General features: G+C 40.0%; 1 protein-coding gene across 1 annotated transcript in view; it reads right to left on the bottom strand.

Annotated features, from left to right (window-relative positions):
• Positions 1-369: 369 nt before the first annotated feature.
• LOC134746254 (von Willebrand factor A domain-containing protein 8) overlaps positions 370-22,211 on the bottom strand; it is a 70,227-nt gene continuing 48,385 nt past the window's right edge. The window contains exons 6-21 of the mRNA XM_063680593.1: positions 17,074-17,232; positions 14,339-14,675; positions 13,656-13,902; positions 12,572-12,712; positions 11,356-11,491; positions 10,056-10,953; positions 9,449-9,654; positions 8,165-8,352; positions 7,439-7,598; positions 5,509-5,664; positions 5,174-5,282; positions 4,287-4,407; positions 3,649-3,829; positions 2,467-2,615; positions 1,517-1,618; positions 370-530 (exon numbers count right to left, since the gene is read on the bottom strand). Of these exons, the coding sequence (XP_063536663.1) occupies positions 419-530; positions 1,517-1,618; positions 2,467-2,615; positions 3,649-3,829; positions 4,287-4,407; positions 5,174-5,282; positions 5,509-5,664; positions 7,439-7,598; positions 8,165-8,352; positions 9,449-9,654; positions 10,056-10,953; positions 11,356-11,491; positions 12,572-12,712; positions 13,656-13,902; positions 14,339-14,675; positions 17,074-17,232 (3,402 nt within the window). The 3' untranslated portion in view covers positions 370-418. The remainder of the gene's footprint in view (positions 531-1,516; positions 1,619-2,466; positions 2,616-3,648; positions 3,830-4,286; positions 4,408-5,173; positions 5,283-5,508; positions 5,665-7,438; positions 7,599-8,164; positions 8,353-9,448; positions 9,655-10,055; positions 10,954-11,355; positions 11,492-12,571; positions 12,713-13,655; positions 13,903-14,338; positions 14,676-17,073; positions 17,233-22,211) is intronic.

Raw genomic sequence — 22,211 nt, forward strand, 5'->3', positions numbered from 1 at the left:
ACTGTTGTGAGACATACTAACATTAAATAATTTCACAGTTTAGACACTTGTTTCAACAACAACATGACATGTCGCGCGAGTGACTAAAAGTGACCGTAGAATGGTTAAAACAGTCCCATTTTGCTTTTACACTTCAGGGCAAGTTTTTGAGAGATTTGGGGCATTTTCTATGAAAAGGGACCTTATTGTCGATGGCGCTTACGCCACACAGCGTCGCGCGGCATTGTATTTATATCGGAACATCGTTAATAATGGCGTAAGCGCCATCGACAATAAGGTCCCTTTTTATAGAAAATACCACATTTCACAATACAGGGCGACACCGTAGAACGGTTAAAACAGTCCCATTTTGCTCTTAACCTGTACTTTTACACTTCAGGGCAAGTTTTTGAGATATTTTAGTACGTATACATTGCTATTACTCAGCGTTGTCCAGTAATGAAGCGGCGAATATCTGCTGCATGATGTGCGGCAGCGACGAAACGTCCATACACACGTGGGCGTGGCCTACGGGCAACTTGCGTAAAAGGCTGAAACATAAAAAGGTTTATTATTAGCCCATTTTATGGTTTAACCAAAGATAATTAACCCTTGGTGTGGCAAAAACCGCCTCGCGGACAATTAACGTCATTTAAATTTGGTATTTGATTAATTAAAATATAATCGAAATTCCTTCAACTCAAAAATGACGTACTTGAAAGGTTAAGTAGACATAGAGTGCTCACTCACTCACTAGATGTCACTTGTGTCGCGACTGACGAAAAATGTATTACTTACTTACTCCGTTGGCTCAGCGACCCAAAATAAGACATGGCCTCGAACACAAGACAGCGCCATTATTCTCGAAAAATGTATTGCTCAACAATTTACAACTAATATTATAAACAGAAGGAGTTGAAAATATAATTCCGGTTAATCCGGTTATAATATTAGCTGAAAATAGTTGAGCATTAGACTTTCCGTTCGTCGCGACATCTATTGCCGAATAGCAGTACTGATAATTCCGCTACTTGACAACAAGCTTTGGAATTTCGTGCTATCAAAGGACAGAAGGCTGCGGTTACCTACAGCTAATTTACATGTCAAAAATTAAATTAGAATTGCAGTTAAAATATAAATTGAGATCAAACATGTCAAAATAAAATTAGAATTACAGTTAAGTATAATTAAAATTAACATTGAGATCAAAAATAAAAATAAAATCCAGATCAAAAATAAAAATTACTATTTAAATTAAAAACAAAAGCCAATTAACATGTCAAAATAAAATTAGATAGTCATATCATATCCTATAAAATAAAACTATGAAAACTGATTATATCGCGTATATAGAATTTACTATACATCCCGATGTTTCGAACCCTTTACAGCGTTCGTGGTCACCCGTTGATAGTTTTATTTCATGAGTAACTATCGCTGTACCGAAGACCTATCATATAAGTTACAAAAAAGGCATTCAAAAGCAAGTAGTCAATTCGTCAAATTTTTTTATCTGTTGACAAAGTGTGTTACTTACGAGTTGGCCTCGTCGCCGAGACTGCCGATGAATATAACGTGCGCCTGCACTTTGGGCTCCGACATCAAAATGGCGCCCAAGTGCTCGGACGGAATGCCGTATCTACAACACAAGAAAGTAAACCAAATATGTGGTATTTTCTATAAAAAGGGACCTTATTGTCCATGGCGCTTACGCCATTATTAACGATGCTCCGATATAAATCGCAAGCGTAAGCGCCATCGACAATAAGGTCCCTTTTTATAGAAAATGCCCCATATACGTACATGAAAATTATAAAAGGTTCCGACTGCTAGGAACCCAAACTGACTTTCTTCTGAAAAAATTGGCTTGCCACACTAAAATTAAGGACGAAGGCACAAAAACCCTTGGCGCCAATTTTTTTTTAATTTGTCGGTTTTTTACTGACGGAAATGGCTTGATTTAGATTTAGATTAGATTAGATTTATTTATTTCATAATATTAAATTACAATATAAATTATTTTTACATTAATCTGTACGAATTTATATTATGATCGTCAAGTGGAAAATAACAATTGATTATAATTATACAAAAACAATACACAATTTAAAAACAATTTGAATAAGCAATCGATTAATTAATTAATAAAATTTTTAACAATGTCAAATAAAATAAAATGAGAAAAACAATGTCAATACGGCTAAGCAAGATATCTCATAATGATCGTCAAAATAAAATGAAATACACGTCAGTAGAAAAATTAATAAATTAATGAATAATAAATGTTAAATTTAATTTATTATATTACATGTTATTTCCATATATTCATTAACCGAATACAATGGATTATTCAATAAAAAGAGTCTCAATTGGCGTTCAAATGTTTCGTCAGATGGTTCGGTTCGCAATGTTGCAGGCTTGACATACTATATTTATTTATACAGTGGAATTCTTAGAAAAAAATAGTGTAAAAAACGCATGTTTCACCTCCTCAGATTAGCGTCCGAAAGTATGAGCACAACGGAGTCCTCCTCGTTATTTTCAGCCGCAAGAGTAGTTATGGCGTGCTGGGCTCCGGGCAGGGTGTTGTCGCCCGACCAGCAGAACTGCGCGTGCGCGTGCATGGTCCTTATGATCTGTGGAATAAGGGTTATTTTAGAGCGCTTTTTAGCCAAAGGTTTTGTTGCTTTTGAGAGATCTACGGTTTATTTATGTTTTATGTGAATTACGTGAATACGAAGACCACGAAAACATACACCTGCAATTGTTGCTACTCGTTCTCAGGCCAGCGGTAACTCTAAAACCATATACCTACAATCACTGTTTCTCTTTCTCAGCACAGAGACCAAAAAACCATATGCCTGCAATGGCTGTTCCTCCTTCTCAGAAGGGCGGTAAACTCTGGCAAACCATATACGAATCACTGCTTCTCGTTCTCAGCACGAAGACTAAAAACCATATGCCTGCAATAGATGTTTCTTGTTCTCAGGCGGGCGGCAAACTTAGACAAACCATGTACCTGCAATCGCTGTTTCTCGCTCTCAGGCGGGCGGTCAACTCTGACTAGCTCCAATGCTTATTCTTCACCAGAGTGTGCGTAGATATAATATCTGATGCGCGTCTCGTAGTTCTTCGTGGCCTCGGTTAGGAGCACTACGGCCTCCATGGAAAAAAAGCATATACCTGCAAACGCTGTTTGTCGTTCTCAGGCGGACGGTCCACTCTGACTAGTTCCAGTGCTTTTTCTTCACTAGAGTGAGCGTAGATATCATATCTGATGCGCGTCTCGTAGCTCTACATGTCCTCGGTTAAGAACACTACGGCCTCCATGAAAAAAAAACATATATCTGCAAACGCTGTTTCTAGTTCTCAGGCGGACGGTCCACTGACGAGCTCCAGTGCTTTTTCTTCACCAGAGTGCGCGTAGATATAATATCTGATGCGCGTCTCGTAGTTCTTTATGGCCTCGGTTAGGAGCACTACGGCCTCCATGAAAAAAAAACATATACCTGCAAACGCTGTTTCTCGTTCTCAGGCGGACGGTCCACTCTGACGAGTTCCAGTGCTTTTTCTTTACCAGAGTGCGCGTAGATATAATATCTGATGCGCAACTCGTAGTTCGGCCTCGGTTAGGAGCACTACGGCCTCCATGAAAAAAAAAACATATACCTGCAAACGCTGTTTCTCGTTTTCAGGCGGGCGGTCCACTCTAACTAGTTCCAGTGCTTTTTCTTCGCCAGAGTGCGCGTAGATATCATATCTGATGCGCGTCTCGTAGCCCTTCATGGCCTCGGTTAGAAGTACTACGGCCTCCATGGAACGTTCTAGACGACCATCGTACGAGTTGAACCTGGATAAATTAAATATTTATCTATTTAAGCCCCATACATAGATAACTTACTTTTTAATATTCTTAATCACTATTGTAGATGATTTATAATAGTATAAAACACTTTTTCAAACAATGGGATAAAATCCACTTACATTAGCCCGAATAGCACAATGGTTTTCAAATAACTCTAGGTACATGTAATTTAATTACCTATTGTGTAAAAAACTTTTCACTTTTAGATATTGCATTGAACTACTGAAAACATTGACAGCAATAGGCAACAATAATGGTCAAGTAATTCAATTTTATACAGACTTGTATATCTAGCTAGAACTATTTCTAATATAAGTAATATACCTATATATGATTTCATTCGTTGGAGGTTATGAGCAGTTGTAGCCGTCGTTTTGAGGACGATTAATCTTCGGGTTATCTTTATTCTACCGCCATCTACGATTACAAACTGTTAGTTTACCTGTACATGCTTCCAGAGACATCTAGCACTAATCGCAGACGTTTTGGCTTTTCTGGCGGTGCACCCGGCGGGGGCTCTTGTTCCGTGCGTCGCCGATAGATGGCGCGCTCACCTGTTAAACCTGCAAAATCATTGTTTAACTAACTATAGTTCCTATCCTATCTCCTATTTAACTATAGGTAGTTCTAGTGGCCCGGTGGTGAAATCGTGAGGAAAGCGGATTAATCCAAATAAGGCCTATTTTACAAGCTTAACTTGCAATGTATGTACAGGTCAAATCTTGCAAGTTAAATTTGACCCACTTCCCGACTTCCAATGAAGCTGAAAATTTGCATACATATGTAAGTCGAGTGACAATGCAATATTATGGTACCATCGAGCTGATCTGATGATGGAGACAGGAGGTGGCCATAGGAACTCTGCGATAAAACAACGCAACCTAATTGTGTTTGGGGATTTAGTATTGTCTCGATGAGTATTAGTTGCCTGTAGAAAGAAAAGTACAGTCAGCGATAAAAGCTTGTAACAAAACTGAAATTTTTGGCAAAAATTATTCCCCTTTTGATTGGCAGGTCAGATATAGCAGTTTCGTAAGTAATTATTGTTATTTGGTAGAAGTATAGGGTTCATCTACAGTATGGAGTTCTTCAAAAAAGGAGTGTGCATATACAGGTGTTTAAAGGGTCGGTAACGCGTATGTAACATCCCTGGATTTGCAAGCATCCGTAGATTCCGGTAACCGTTTTCCATCAGGCGGGTTGTAGGGGTGTTTACCACTGACGTTGTATAAAAAAAATCGGTATACAACCAGAAAAATCATGATAATGTAAAGACATTTCGGCAAAAACGCTCGTGATATGGTCCAGCACTTCTTTCTGCAGTTTTACCTTCTATGATTTTTCCATCGTCTAGTTCCCCGCTGGTCTGATGCCGGCTCCACTGACGCTCTTTCCTCTTCGCCTGCAACTCTGCTAGCACTCCGCGGAGAGCGCCAATCTGTAAGAGCACGCATTGATAATGCGAGAACAGCCCAAATTGTTGTAACTGATGTACTCGTAATAGTACATTTCAATGCAAGTGTGCAAAGTATGTCATAATTTTCGAGTCCCGAAATGTCTTTTATGAGCCGTAGGTGCCGTTTTCTATGGCACGATATCCCTTCGCGCCTAATTTTTTTTAAATTGCCGGCTATTACTGACAAGATTTGATTGACCAACCATACCTGTGGCTGCACAGCCTTGTAGAACTGCTCATACAGTTTAGCATCATATTCGCTGATGTTGATCTCCTTCAGCCGTTCCTCGAAGGCTTTCCTGTTCATTTCCCGAGCCGCCTGCTTCACGTGTTCCGGTACGTCGTCTTTTTCCGCTTCTGATAGCTGGAAATGTATATTCAGATTTTTATTGGTAAAAGAATACAATTTTTTACACTAGCTAACTAGCTAAAAAGAAATATAAGAATAAACAGGTTTGAAAATTAAGAACATCTGAAAGTACAATGGCAAAGCAAAGAAAATTATAACAACAATGACGTCGGCACTATATCAATGATTATTGGTGACATTTTCAACCAAAAGGTACCACTTTTTTTTTATACTACGTCGGTGGCAAATAAGCATACAGCCCGCCTGATGTTAAGCAGTCTCCGTAGCCTATGTACGCCTGCAACTCCAGAGGAATTACATGCGCGTTGCCGACCCTAACACTCCTCTCCCTCGTTGAGCTCTGGCAACCTTACTCACCGGCAGGAACACAACACTATGAGTAGGGTCTAGTGTTATTTGGCTGCGGTTTTCTGTAAGGTGGAGGTACTTCCCCAGTTGGGCTCTGCTCTAGATCTGGAATGACATCCGCTGTCCTGTGCCCTACCACACAAAGCGAGATGTCATTCGCAGTGCCCATACCTCTCTTTTGGACATAGTTTATGGACATACCCGGGTCCGGACGTAGTTTATGGACATACCCGGGTCCAACATCACCACATTGTCGGTTGTCGATAAGGTTGATTTCTAATTGAAGCTATATGGAAATAGCACCTTACTGACAAGCGACAATAAGTACCCTTTTGGTTGAAAATGGCACATTGATGGGCCGCAGATCACTGTAAGGGTCCCTGGGAGCACGTAAAGTGTTGAGCGAATATGTGAACAGAATCCTTTATTTAAAGAAAGAAAGAAAAAAGAAAAATACATTTATTTAACGCCAAAACATAAGACACGAAAAAAGAAGACATGCAGACATAAAATACATTGGACGCTAAATTAGGATCCCTACTTAACATAATGTCGCGGCAATCCGTGGCGCTGGTTTTTAGTAGAGACTTAAACTATGGAAAGATTAAGAGCCACTGGCCTAAAATCTAGGTTGACTTGTATTTGTATCTGTATTGAGTATACAGTGTGGAAAGAATGAGCCCTGTAGGGAAAGTGCCTTAAAACTTAAGTTAGCTTTGCTTAAAGGAAACATTCTTTTAATTTAAAAAGAAACAAAACTGCATTAAAGATTTTTTGAAATTCGCTTGTTTCACCCGGGAATGAAACCGAATAAAAATAAAAAACATTTCTCCAAGAAACATTATTCTTACACTCGTCTGTCGTACAAAATATCCATATAATCGAATATTTAGTATTCAAGAATTTGGACAAGCAAAAAAAAAACTGCATGCAGTTTTGTTTATTTTCAAAAGTAAAAGAATGTTTTCTTTAAGCATAGAGTAACTTATACTAGAGCGGTACTGTCATAGTAAATTTTGTAACCCCAGTAAATTCACTGCCATCTGTCGACACACTTTAAAACTAAAAATGAAGATTTATAAAAATACGATAGAATGTATTTAAATATAGATAAATGATTTTTTTTATTTTCATTAATTATTTTAATGATTTTGACCCATGTTCTTTCACTGATATGCGTTAAAATTGTTAAATAACAAACGAAACCGTCAACGCCCTCTATACGAGAGTAGGCCAAAACTAGTGGCGCCCTCTGAACGAGAATCAAATTTTCTAGATTTTCGAGGCACGTTTTTTCCTTAGACTGTATCCATCTATTACGGAGTTATATCTATCTTTGCTTTAAGCAAAATGAGCTAACTTGAGGTACTTTCCCTCCAGGGCCCATTCATTCTTTCCACGCTGTATAGTGTAATTGTACCTGATGTACATCATGTCCCTTATCGAGCCGGTACGGCCCGCCCTTGCCGCCCAAACCAGCTGTGTCGCGGCCGCCCGTGCCGCCCGCCCAAGTGTTCCCGCCCACGTGGGGCTTGTTGTCCGGGTCATCTTTGCCGTGCTTCGGCGATGACGTATCTTTACTGATAATAAAATTAACAATTCATTTATTTGAACATTTTCAACCGACATTGACCGATGTCAAATAAAAATAATATAATATGCAATTTAATATTATGTAACTTTATAATTTAATGTTTATGTTATCTTTGAATATTTTGTATTTTTATTTGACATGTAAATGAGATGTATATAGGTATTTATTAATAAATCATCTGAAATCTGAATGCGACTACAAAGAAGCAAAAAGTAGTTTTATGTTTTTTTTATACATTTAATTATTGTTTGTGATTCCAAGTTCCAAACAACGCGATCATACAAAAATAAAAGGACTTAATGCCCTCAGGCTTAGAACATTTTCTAACAGCTGTTTTTCTCCAGAGGTCATAATCATAATCCGACATCCGATATCGAATCGGACAATGTGAAAAAGCTCTATGTTGGTCGAAAGAAAAAATTAGTGCCTACGCCAATTCTTGGGATTCGTTGCCAAGCGGACCCCATGCTCACAAAAATTAAATTTGTACGGAATCCTCGGACAAGTGCGAGTCGCCCCGCACTTATCCGGTTTTATATACAATTGACTTACCCACTCGTCCTCTCTATAGTCATCTGAATCTTCTTCAGAGCTTCTTTAGAGCGACCTTCTAACACCCCTTCGGTGGGGAGACCGCTGGCGTGTAGAACTTCGAGAAGTGTGTCCGCCATTTCTTTGCTGTAGCGATCGAAGTCGAACACGTTGCTTATGGCGCTTGCCAAGTCTTCTGATGGGTATTTCTGAAGCAAAGATTAGAGATGGTGAATAATAATCTACACACGTACCTATAGTAACCTCAGAAGGCTTGGATCAGTTTTTTTCATGAGATCATGAGGAACATCAGGACCATAGGAGGAGTTACAGCTCGGATTCCACTGAGGAGTTGTTCTAGACCCTTACCTGCAGATGTTTGACAATATTGACGAGTTCCCTCGTCGAGTAGGGATAAGTCAACTGTCCCTGATCAGCCATGTTCCTCAGAACAGCGAACGCTTGCACCAGCTAGTTCATGACAGCATGAGGGACATCAGGGCCGTAGGAGCAGAGAAGTTCTAACTCGGATTCCACTGAGGGGTTGTCCTAGACCCTTACCTGCAGATGTTTAACAATATTGACCAGTTCCCTCGTCGAGTAGGGATAAGTCAACTGTCCCTAATCTGCCATGTTCCTCAGAACGGCGAACGCTTGCACCAGCTAGTTCACGACATCAGGGCCGTAGGAGCGGAGAAGTTCTAACTCGGATTCCACTGAGGGGTTATCCTAGACCCTTACCTGCAGATGTTTGACAATATTGACGAGGTCCCTCGTCGAGTAGGGATAAGTCAACTGTCCATGATCAGCCATGTTCCTCAGAACAGCGAACGCTTGCACCAGCTTGTTCATGACATCATGAGGGACATCAGGGCCGTAGGAGCGGAGAAGTTCTAACTCGGATTCCACTGAGGGGTTATCCTAGACCCTTACCTGCAGATGTTTGACAATATTGACGAGGTCCCTCGTCGAGTAGGGATAAGTCAACTGTCCATGATCAGCCATGTTCCTCAGAACAGCGAACGCTTGCACCAGCTTGTTCATGACATCATGAGGGACATCAGGGCCGTAGGAGCGGAGAAGTTCTAACTCAGATTCCACTGAGGGGTTGTCCTAGACCCTTACCTGCAGATGTTTGACAATATTGACCAGTTCCCTCGTCGAGTAGGGATAAGCCAACTGACCCTGATCTGCCATGTTCCTCAGAACGGCGAACGCTTGCACCAGCTAGTTCACGACATCAGGGCCGTAGGAGCGGAGAAGTTCTAACTCGGATTCCACTGAGGGGTTATCCTAGACCCTTACCTGCAGATGTTTGACAATATTGACGAGTTCCCTCGTCGAGTAGGGATAAGTCAACTGTCCCTGATCAGCCATGTTACGCAGAACAGCGAAGGCTTGCACCAGCTTGTTCATAACATCATGAGGGACATCAGGGCCGTAGGAACGAAGGAGTTCTAACTCTGATTCTACGGAGGGGTTGTTCACGGCGTGACAGGAGAACAGGTCGCCTGGGTGGACAACGGTTGTGTTAGAATTGTGGAAATTACGGTAAAAGCACCCAACTTTAGTCCAAGACTACAACTACGGTACACAAGTTAAACCAATACCATTGTTGATACTGATAAATATTTTGAAATATGTCTCACGATAGTTTAAGTGCGATTAATACCATTGTTACTTAAACTATGTTGCGTCAGAAGTAAGTAATTCAAACAATTGTCACACCTAAACCAAGATATTCAATATACCTATAACCAAATTATTTATGGACCAGAGTTGGGAGATTTGGCCTTTAGGGTTATAAGGTAAGTAAAAAATATTTATTGCACCAAAAGGAAAACAAAAAGCACGAGAAACGCAAAAATAGCCCTGGGTTTTACGAGGTTAAATAAGGACACATTAAACTCACCTAATGCAGCAAAGAAGTCGTTCCCCAGGAACGGGAAACCAGGTCGATTGGCCAACACTATCATTCTAAAATCATCGTGCACGGGAATGAAACTCGCCGCATCCCCTCCAGAACTCTCTATCATATCCTTTGGCACTATCCTCCTCCCATCACTCAGTATCATCTCTCCATTTTCAACCAGAGTTTTAAGAATACACGTCACATGTGTGGGGGCTTTATCCGCCTCGTCAACAACTAAAACGTGCCCATGTTTGACAGCCTTTACTAACGGCGAATCCTCATACACAACGACGCCATCTTGAACCGTCGGTTGAACTGTCAAAGACTGCACTGTCGTATCTCTATGCAACTGTATGTATTCTCTAGGCCGGTTTAACAACTGTAGTAGCCTATCAGCGATTTTATTTTTACCAACGCCTTGATTTCCTACTAATAGTAAATGGTTTCCAAGTAGAAAATCTTGTAGTAGCCATTCGAGGAGTCTCACATGCTGCGGTACGTCGTAAAAGAGTATATCAGGTACTTTGGTTAAGGCGTTCGTTTTGAAGACTTCTGTGCTAGTGTTTCCTATAGTTACGACGCCATTTTTGACGAAGCAGCTGACTTTTTTCTCAGTGCCGCCAAATAAGCCGAATTTTCTTGGTGGATCAATCCCAATTCTTGTGCAAGCGCCATCTAGCGCTCGTCTTGCTAAGTTGGGTAAGAATTTCGCCAGGAATGTTCTTTGCACAGTTTCGTAAGCGGAGTCAGTAGGGTACGACGCCATGCGGCTGGCGATGCGGAGGAGTTGGCGGGTGGAGAGGGAAGAAGAAAGGTTTTTGAGGGTGGCATCGTCGGATGATCGCAGTTCGTCGGCGAGGTTGATGATCGAATGTAGAGGTGCGGAGATGTCGCCGTACTGAAACAATAAGATTGAGTTACCTGCTTACCTGGTAATTCGAATGTAAATTTCGATGATAGACCAAACACTAGTGAGTCAATTCCTATCTTTTATTACATATCAATACTATTTTCGTTAAATTCTTAAATTCTGTCATTTTTACTCTCCAGTAAGCTCTAATTCGATTATATTTAGGAACTCGCAAAATTATCGCTGTAGCTTACAATGATGATATAATGTAATGTAAGTAAACGGACATCAGAACACTAAAAATATATAAAAATTGTGACAAGTTGTTTTCTCAAACAAAATTATAAAGTTTCGAGCGTAAATTTGACCTCATCAAAGCCGCAATGAAACACATTGACGTTTTGATACTTATGATCTTCTATAACTTCTGATGCAACATAATTTACTCACCAATGAGTTGATAATGAAAATCTCTTCATTCTTGCTCAGGTTTCTCATCTCGTGGAAAATGAACAAACTCAGCATCTCAGGGGAGAGCCAGTGCGGCCCGCGGCCGAGCGTTGGTGGCTCTGCTAATGCCACTATTCTGGAAATTACATAGATAATTTAACGTTAATTTGGAGAACACCGTCTGTCAGGTAAGACCGTCTCAAAGCTTGCACATGTACTTCACTTACAAAAGGTCGGTAGTACAGGAAGAGCGAAGCTCTTCCTTTCTAACTGTGTCTGAGTGAATTACGTACACAAACACGAGAGTTCTTGCCCTTGTTCTAAGACGGTCTTCTGAACCAACAATATTACATGGTGGTCTTTTGCATAATGACCTTATTGCATATTTTTGGGTTTAATACAGTGAATACAATGTTTGTAAATACTCAGAATCAAAACACATGATGGCGTACCAAGACTTAAATAATTGACTAATTCGGACAGTCGCCAACTTAATGTTGGGCTAGATGTCGATACCTACCTAATAAAAACTAGTTTCATTCAGGTTAGCCAATGTACGAAATATCATTTGATATTTACCATAAACTTTTCGGTGAAGGAAAACATCGTGAGGAAACCTTCTCACGTCTGCGAAGAAATTCAAAGGTGTATGTGAACTCCCTAATCCGCATTGGGCTAGCGTGGGGACTATAGCCCAAGCCCTCTCAGTAGTGGGACGTACGTAGGCTGAATTATTATTATATTAGCCAATACACATGTGACATCTTTGGAATTGCACTAATGAGGGCTACCGTTTTTGTGCTCACCAGTTGGCGCCACTGTAGATGTAGGTCCAGAAAAACAGATCTCAAAATTCTTCTCTGCTTATTTTTATAAAATCAATAGGTTCTAATATACACAAAGGTATTTTAACGTCTAAATGTGCCATTTTTTCAACCTGTTTAATTTTGCATATATTTTAGTTGGCACTTTTTTTAAACCACTAACATTTATTGAGCTATATCTATTGTTTACCATGATTAATCAAAGATGGACAAAGATTTACCGCAATTATGAATAAGGAGTGAAAATTCCCGATAAAAAAGCTTGATACCCCCAAAACTTCTATGCATTTGACATTTTGAAAGACCTCCATCTATACCAGCGCCCCTAGCGGCGAAATTAAAAGCGGTAGCCCTCATTTAAAAGCGACGTGATCAGCAAATAGGGAGCTCACCTAAAAGCAGGGTGTATCCTTAAAACCCCGCTCTCCTCTAATTCCTTCTGCGTTATTCCTGAAGCGATAAGATCATCGTATCGGTCGTGGCGCAGTAATCGCTTGCCGTCGTGCAGTTGTAGTTCCCTGTCGTGTACCAGTCTGAAACGAAGTATTTTATTTATATTTAACCACTGCTTCGTCCGCGTTCGTGTCGTAAAACTGTTCCCGTTATTACTCCTGTACTCCTCGGAAATAATTGCGGGATGAAAAAATAATCTCTTTTATGAACGTGTTTTAAAAGTTCCCTCGATATTTAAGATTAGCATCCCACAAAAAGAGGAGTATTAGGAATCATGAAATTTGTGTGATGTTGCATAAAAGAATAAATTAAGAAATTGAAAGATATTTCTGTTCCACAAGCGTTTTACGCAAGAAGTCCTTCCTATCTGTGTAATACAGCAGGTAAGCAGTTTTAAAGATAATTGATAGTATTACCTGTTTAATACAGCTAGAGTGCTCGCATGTATTCTATGCAGAGCATCTAACACAGCTAAATGTCCCTTTAGGGCCGCATCAACCAACGTCGAGTTTCTACATAGTGTCCCCGTTGTCTAATCTAGTACGCTGTTTTGCCAAATCTCGTCCTTTCTTGTACTATTGCAATAGTTTCTATTGTGATGAATTCAAAGGCGACTATTGCTTGAGGATACTAGTCTTACCTGTGTAATACAGCAAGAGTGCTCGCATGTATCCTATGCAGACCATCTAACACAGCTAAATGTCCCTTTAGGGCCGCATCAACCAACGCCGAGTTTCTCCACACAGTGTCCCCGTTGTCTAATGTACTAAATCTCTTGCTGTCGTGTCGTGTATAATCTTACCTGTGTAATACAGCTAAAGTGCTGGCATGTATCCTATGCAGACCATCTAACACAGCTAGATGTCCCTTTTGGGCCGCATCAACTAAAGCAGGGTTGTCCAGTGTCCCTGTTTTCTAATGTAGTACGCTGTTTTGCCAAATCTCGTGCTTTCTTGTACTATTGCAATAGTTTCTATTGTGAGGAATTTAAAGACGACTATTGCTTGAGGATACTAATCTTACCTGTGTAATACAGCAAGAGTGCTCGCATGTATCCTATGCAGACCATCTAACACAGCTAGATGTCCCTTTAGGGCCGCATCAACCAACGCAGAGTTTCTCCATACAGTGTCCCCGTTGTCTAGTGTCGTACGCTGTTGTACTAAATCCCGTGCTGTCATATCTTGGTATAGGACTATGGGCTCTATTGTGTAGCCTAGTACGGAGGATAGTTGCGCGACGAGCAGGCTCTTGCCGCAGCCTTTTGGACCTGAAAGTAAAAGTTAATGTTATATTTCTAGTTTTTTGCATAGAGGCCACGATATTTTTACGGTCCTGCTATGTAAGTACAAATAATTATCAATGCTACGTGAATTTAAGTAAGCGAGACTAACACTTTTATTCTTTATTAGTTATTTTATGTAAAATTTTTAGCAAACTAAAAGAAGAAAGTAGCAGATAAAATACATTTTTAGCTATATGAGGCTTGTGGGATACAAATACTTCAATTACCGCTTCAAATATAAGATGCATGTTGTTACACTACCTATTTGTCTGCCTGCAAGTCTATCAAAAAATCTATGTGTACCTATGTTCATCATAAAACAAAAACGTCAGATTTTTTCACATTACAAATTACCTTCAAATAAGCGTAAATAAAAAAAAGCTCATAGGTTATTACAAAAAAAATATTCGATGATACATACCTACTATACAAAAATCTCCCACACTATGGCTCAAAAGCAGTTCATTAAGCAGCTCACTCTGAAAAGCAGTCTTCACCACCCCCATCTCTTCTCTCCCCTTTTTCCCCTCCCCACACGGCACGGCAAACTGACTGTTCTCCCCATTGATCTCCATAGTCAACAAGGCATTTCCCTTGAACTGTATATCTTGCAGGGATATGCTCCATCGAGGTGCGGTGTCTATTTTGAGATTGAGTAGTACTGCCTCGGCGTTATTGATGTGTTCTTTTGTTAGGAATGTTTTGTAGGGGTAAAGTAGGTAGATTAGCTTGTGGATCGGAATGCTGGGGTTTTTCTCCTGAAAACAGAAAAAAAATTTTTTTTTTTTTTTAATATCTGTCTACTTGCTAAAATCGATTGCCGTATGTCGCCTTTACAAATGTAACGTATTAAACATCACCTGATTGATGTTTTATTGGAATCAGTCATACCGCTTAAGGTCAGTGGTTTCCAACCATTTCAGCATTTTCACCACTACGCTGAACTCGACGCTTATAAGGTCAGAGCACACCGTCACGCAAGCGGCGTGCCGTCTCTCATAATAATCTGTATACTACAACGCACACGTCACGCAAGTGGTGTGCCGTCTCTCATAATAATCTGTATACTTCAACGCACACGTCACGCAAGTGGTGTGCCGTCTCTCATAATAATCTGTATACTTCAACGCACACGTCACGCAAGTGATGTGCCGTCTCTCATAATAATCTGTATTCTGTATACTACAACGCACACGCCACGCAAGCGATGTGCCGTCTCTCATAATAATCTGTATACTACAACGCGCACGCCGCGACAATAGAGCCATGTTCAGTTAGCATTAAATTTATGGCCTATTTAATGCTGACTATTCAGATAATTGGCTAAAGGCGAATCACACTTTTTTTCATTGCAAGGGAATAAGGGCTATTGCTATTCTATCATGCTAAGATATTCTAGATATTATAATTATAGTAATAGGTAACTAAAAATAGCCCCATTATAAAACGCGTAAGCCAAAAAAGTTGAACAGTTAATGTATAAAATTTTCTTCCAACCCTGAACATTAACTACTATTTGACAATGGACTTGACACCAAGTTCAGATCTGATGAGAGAATCGCGTGAAGACATTACGTCACAGGGATTTTCAACTAAATACAAAAAAGGTTTATCAAAATCGACAAATATAGTGTAAACTAAACCTTTTGGGGGCCGTTATAAGGTTGATAATAACTAACTTTAATTGCAGATTGCAGTTGATATAAGTCTGTTCTTGTATTAAAGACATATTTAATGTTTAGTCTCAAGGACGAATTTTGATATAGACCTATTAAAAGCAGGAACGCAACACCAAAAATCATAGCGTTATAAAGTTTAGTACCTCACAAAGATTAACAGATCAAACATAGTTTAAAATGAATATTTTACATACACGAATTGTCAATAGTTTACCTACTTATACGAAAACTGTTTATGGCAGCTCAAAACAAACACCAAAGCCCGACACAACCTCAATTAGGTAATGAATGAAATGAAATTGTTTTATTCCGGTATTAATTTTCATATGTACAGTCGCCATCAGATATATCAGAGCGGCCGAGGCGCTCAAAAATATCTGAACACGCACTCTAGCGCCTTGAAAATAGAGGCGTGTTCAGATATTTGTGAGAACCTCGGCCGCTACGATATATCTGATGGCGACTGTACAATAAAAATAAACTATTAAACTAAAATTTACAAATTAGAACAACATTAACTAGACTAGACCTAGGGGCCATTCACCCCGTCACGGTGACAGGTTTGTGGCAGGTCCTCCAGCGCTCATGAAGCGGACTATCGTCCCATTCCCTGGACAGCAGCGTATTGGGTAAATCGTATTTGCCTATAGTTTTACCAACTTCAAAATACGAAAGATTCCTCTTTATTCGTTGCTCAGGGAAATGGGCGAGACAAAAAGAGCGACACGGTTTACTTGATATTTCTATTGAACTTTATCCCCGTGGAAAATAAAGGTAACGCCTGGACTTCGATAAAGCCACGAGAGGGACTGATTCTCTAGGATTAACATGATAATAGTATTTTTTATATTTTTACGCCTAGAGATCATTCTCATTAAATTGTTCGCGAGTTTCGCGACACCCATAATACTACAGCCATTTACCAACTAGTTCGACAGGCCGGTATAAACGAAGATCACAAAAGCCGTGGCGCGGGCGATAAGGGATCATCTTGTGCCTAAATAGCTTTTCCGGACAGTGGAACAAATTCTTACGTGTTTTACACGGTACACTACGTTTACGCTTAAACGCTTTTGTTTTTTTACTTTTACCGCACAACGCTATCAATGTCAGGTTCAAGCGAATTCTCGCACAGAGTAATTTTCGTGGCTTTCAGAATTAGCCTTACCACTTACCAGTATAAGAGCAGCAGCGTGCAGGCTATCCACGGTGAAGTCGGGCTGACTGACTTGCTGAAGCTCTGGACTGATGAGGGCGTACGCGGCCGACAGTAGCTGTTCCAATGTAGCCTGGTCTACTTTTGGGGCTTCAGAATAATAGCTTTACCAGTATAAGAGTAGCAGGGTGCAGGCTATCCACGGGGAAATCGGGCAGACTGACTTGCTGGAGTTCCGGACTGATGAGGGCGTACTCGGCCGACAGTAACTGTTTCAATGTAGCCTGGTCTACTTTTGGGGCTTCAGAATAATAGCCTTACCAGTATAAGAGCAGCAGCGTGCAAGCTATCCACGGGGAAGTCGGGCAGACTGACTTGCTGGAGCTCTGGACTGATGAGTGCGTACGCGGCCGATAGTAGCTGTTCCAATTTAGCCTGGTCTACTTTTGGGGCTTCGTCTTTCAATGTGCTGAGGTGCTCCTGGAAAGAAGATATTTTTGATGAAATAAAGTTAGCTTTTATTATATTTAATAAGAATAAGCTAAATAAAATTGAACTATGTCAAGTTACTAAGTAAGGAAGCAAAGTTTGTACATATTTATGTATAACAACCGCCGCGGACACTCGTGCCTGAGGAAGGAATTCCAAAGAATCCGAAACATGTCGCCAAAAGCGACTAAAAATAGTAGTGAGTGAAACCGTACTGATCTAAATGTTTTGAAATATGTCTCACGATAGTTTAATTTCGATTATATATATAACAGATTGCTTATTACAGGCCAATTAAATAAATTCCTAAATGACGGAAAAGACGATATAATTAGATGCCTTAAAACTTAAATTAACAAATCAAAACAAAACGTAATATTATCAACCGAAAACTTAATAAAATAAAAACAGCAGGAAACTTTGGCAATTAAAACTTAGATAACAGCGAATTGGCACAGCACGCAATTTAGAACAAATGAACAACTGCCGTCCTCTATGTTTTTGTAAGATTGCAAACTTAAAAAAAAATTAGCTACTTTTTTTTAATGAATAGGTACGAAACTATAGAATAACACAACACACACCCACACAAGATAAAAGGTTGTAACGAATTAAAATACCTCTCCTATTTGAGTTCAGTTAAAAATGTAATAAGCCAAGTATGAGTTCGCTTACGAATCTTACGATAAGATAAGCTAAGTGTCTAGCTCTCTAGTACCTAAATAGGTCTCTAAAAGTAAGATGGCGCACTTGCAAAATAAATATAGTTTTGATCTACAAACTCACTCTACTCGAAAAATAGACGTATTTGTTTTATCACCTCTATATCTCAAAAAACATAATAAGACTACTTTACGTATGTGTATAACTACCCTTCTAGAACGATTTTTTTTCTGTGACTCAAAATCTCTTTTAAACGATAAGGACCAAGAGAGACCCCACACTAGCGTATCCCGAGCGTCGGCGTCTAGACAACTCTATGCCTCGACTAGAGTTGTGCCGTTCCCGGTAACATTCCGCAATTTGTATGGGGAATGTTACCGAACGAGATATTTCCCCATACAAAATGGGGAATGTTACCGGGAACGGCACAAGACGCTCAAAAGACGCTAGTGTGGGGTGGCCCTAAGATACGCTCTAATAAGAAGAAATCTCGCTAACCTGATTTTTTTAGCGTTTCCCTTGAAATACGTTCTGCTGTACCTTGTACCTAAGACACAAAATAATAATAATAAGGAGTGTGATTCGCCCGTTAATTTCCCTGTGCCCCTTTCCCGACGTTTATCGCGTGTCGCCAAAATCCGGCAACCCATAAAATTCCCTCAGGCCAGGAACCTGTCGTCAGAGCTGTAACTAACACGGTACGCCATTATTTTTGTGAAATATTAAATCTGACTTGTCTGGGAATAGTAGAGAAAAACGATTTATGAATAAATGTTGTTTATACTTTGCTTTATTGTCTTCTTCTTCTTCTTTCTTCTTTATTGTCTGGCTTAATTGTAACAAAAGAAAAATAACAATATACAAAAAAGCAACTACACTAAGCTTTTACCACTGTCGTATTATAAAAGAAATTTTTAAAAACGCTTACTAATCCGATTAGGAAAGTGCAAATACACACTGACAGTACACAGTGACATTACGGACTTCTACTTAGCTTAAGTTTAAAATTAAACATCCCTTAAAAACAACATTCACGCAAATAAACTATGCAGTCGCCGTCACAATCAGAATGTAACCTTAAGGTACCTTAAGTTAGATTGCGTGACAAGACAGAACGTAATTGCAATGTCACTGGTGCTGTTGTGAAATTAATTTCTTTCGACTTGAATGCGCGCTGTAAAGCTGACTTTATATTTGCAAAACATTCATCTAGACTTTGAATGTCACTAGTATAAAATGACCCCGAGATTTATAAGTGCTTTATTACTAAGGATTGCCGGCTGAGTTACTTACAAGGAAGCGAGGTCGTATATCTAATCAAATATGACAAAACCAATGATGGCAAAATATGTAATTGTATACTTTATCATAGATAAATAAGTACACTTAGAGTGCTCACTCGATACATGGTTATCCTTCCTCAATAACAATACGAGTAAGTTGTATGGGAGGTAAGGTAAAACCTATTATAAGTAAATTAATTTTAAACTAACTTAATACTTAAATAAGTTTTGGCAAAGCTCGCTTAAAACTTATTATAAATAGGTTTTTTTGTATGTATGGAGTGAGCACTTAAAAGCTTATACTTATTCTCTAATCGCGTTATTCATAAACGCGTTACAAACCTTTTTTTTTGTTCACGGAGTGGGCGAATGCTTTTACGCACCGTCCCCCCGGCCGCGGGAAGGCCATTGATGGGGGGGGGGACTAGCCGCTCCTGTCCCCTCTCGACTGGCGAGAGGGGAGGGAGAACCTGGCCCTACCCACTAAACCCACTCCGGCGTTTCATCCTCTTTGCCGTTTGTGAGGGCGCCATGGGATCGAGTACACACTCTTTAAGTAAGGTAAGTCTTTACATACATAAGTACAGTACAGGTGCCGCGCCCAAAACCTGATAGATATACCTACGTCGGAGTCGATTATAAATAACAAAATGTTAATTTTACCGGTCATATTGAAGAAAAAGTAATAGAATTTAAGATACTAGTCTGTTTGTGTGTTAAGTGCAAGTATTTCGCGATTGGTGAGCATTGTGAATAATACGCTGGTTTTACACTAAGTTCTGATGGTATCAGGTTAGGCGATTACCTAAGCATGGTTGACAAACATGCAACTAATTTACGTTGTATCTTTTGGTGGAAATAGTTGTAGCACTGCAGTGCAGTTCACATTATTACAATTATATTAATTTATGATTCCGTGGTCATGCATAATCCAGAATGACATTCCCCGACAACTTTTTCACCGCCAGCCACGATATATCTGAAAAAAAAAACCTCTAGGGCTCAGTCGCCAAAATATATAGGAATAGGGGTATTGGGGGCGATATACGTACATATTGGTCCAATGGTAAAAATTGTTCTTTTGGATCATGACCCCAGAATCATCCAGTAATGTCGTCGAGACCTCACTTACTACTTCACTGGCTCAGTTACCTTAAAACTCACAACAATAACAAGTTCGGCCTGACTAGCCACATTAGGGCTTACGCTAGACAACGTCCATAATGTTTATTTAGGGTCGCCGGGTATATACCTAAAAAGGATCTCGGCCTCTGACATAAGAGAACGTCATTCTGCCCAATTCTGCGCCACTTCACGCCTGTTGGGCATTCTAAGGGCGGACAGATCGTTTAGGGCTTAGTCACTCCAGTGGTAGCAGGGATGACCGGGCAGATGCTTTCTACCCAGGTGCCCCACATGCGCCCACATGCGCTCTTCTTACAGTTCGATCCTTTCCCATCCTCTCCAGGTGACCGAGCCAGCTGGGTCGTGTGGCTTTGATCTTGCCAATTATGATGATGCTGATGCTCTCCTGACCGATTTCGGCCACAGCGACTGTGTGTTCTGGAGTAGGTAATTTTTAATTTGCGTTATTAGAGTGTAGCTGATCCGCTCTCTGGTGCGCCCTTAGGTGGCTCACGTACCCTATCTTCTTGCTAAATACTCGAATGCATTTTGGGCACGTCAGCGCACCACCTACATAGTCGTAGGGAATCGAGGTTGGCGGCCGAGTCTTAAGCTCATATCGTTTTCTGTCGAGCTCACTGCGGCGTTCAGTCTCAAAATCGCTGACTCAAAACCTCAATTATAACGAGACCTCAAAGGAATTTTATGATGTTCAAAGGTGGAGTCGCCATAAAATCTCTCTGGGTCAAACTAAGGCCTGATTGGTTTAGAAGATGAAAGACTAAAACATGTCAGAGCGAATAGCATAAGCTAAAGCTAATATCAGGTCATCTTTTCGACTTGGATTGGTGGAGTAAAAAAACTTTATTGATACAAGCTCAACTATACTTCGAGAAACCAAATGCAAACTCATAAAATAGTTGTTCCACACTCACCCCTCTCATTAGCATGTCGTGCCACGGAACCATTAACACCACACATAAACAATTTGCGATTAATTCTGACAACGGCGCCCTCTGACAACTTATTAGCGGTAATCGTTGGACAAATAACACACCGTGATAAACTGATGGTTCAACAAAAAATAGAATAAAGTCTATATATGGAGTACGGTCGGTCTACTTCTACTCTCTCGGGGATCTCGGAAACGGCTCTAACGATTTTGATGAAATTTGCTATATGGGGGTTTTTGGGGGCGAATAATCCATCTATTAGCTAGGTCTTATCTCTGGGAAAACGTGCATTTTTGAGTTTTTATATGTTTTCCGAGCAAAGCTCGGTCTCCCAGATATTATTTATTAAATACTTACGATCCCTGCATTTGTGTTTGGTGCTGAAACACTCTAGATGTCTGTTGTTTACTCTTTCATGGTTATTTCGTGCAGGTACATACATAGGTACCTACACCTACCTCCAATGTAGACGAAGGTAAAGAGCCATTCTCTTGAAATAACTACTACCGAGTACCTACCAAACCGGACGTGTATCACGAATCTGCATCCAAGGAAAGATTAACATCGCCAATTACTCGATACATTTCGTGACTTGAAAGCAGAAGTAGCAAATTTTACTAGATTTATTTTAAGTGTTTCGGTGCATTTACAATATTAAAAAAACATCCCACTTAGCTAAAAAATATTTCATGTCCAATTTCAAGTTCAATTTTTGCCCAACACTGGTGAACAATACATAAAACACTGCAACACATAGCTTCAGACTTTATAGTTTTAGTTTCAACCACGAAGCAGTTAGCACTAAATCCCTGTCCGTGGTAATAAAGCATGCCGTGTGTAAACAATTTACCGTAATTACACAGGCAATTTGCATTGGTAATTGCTGGTTGTATAGACTAAATTGATTCATATTGGTTTAACCCTTCCCATTTTATATTTCACTTTT

The sequence above is a fragment of the Cydia strobilella genome, chromosome 12 (genome assembly GCF_947568885.1).
Source record: "Cydia strobilella chromosome 12, ilCydStro3.1, whole genome shotgun sequence".
In the NCBI taxonomy this organism is placed as follows: domain Eukaryota; kingdom Metazoa; phylum Arthropoda; class Insecta; order Lepidoptera; family Tortricidae; genus Cydia; species Cydia strobilella.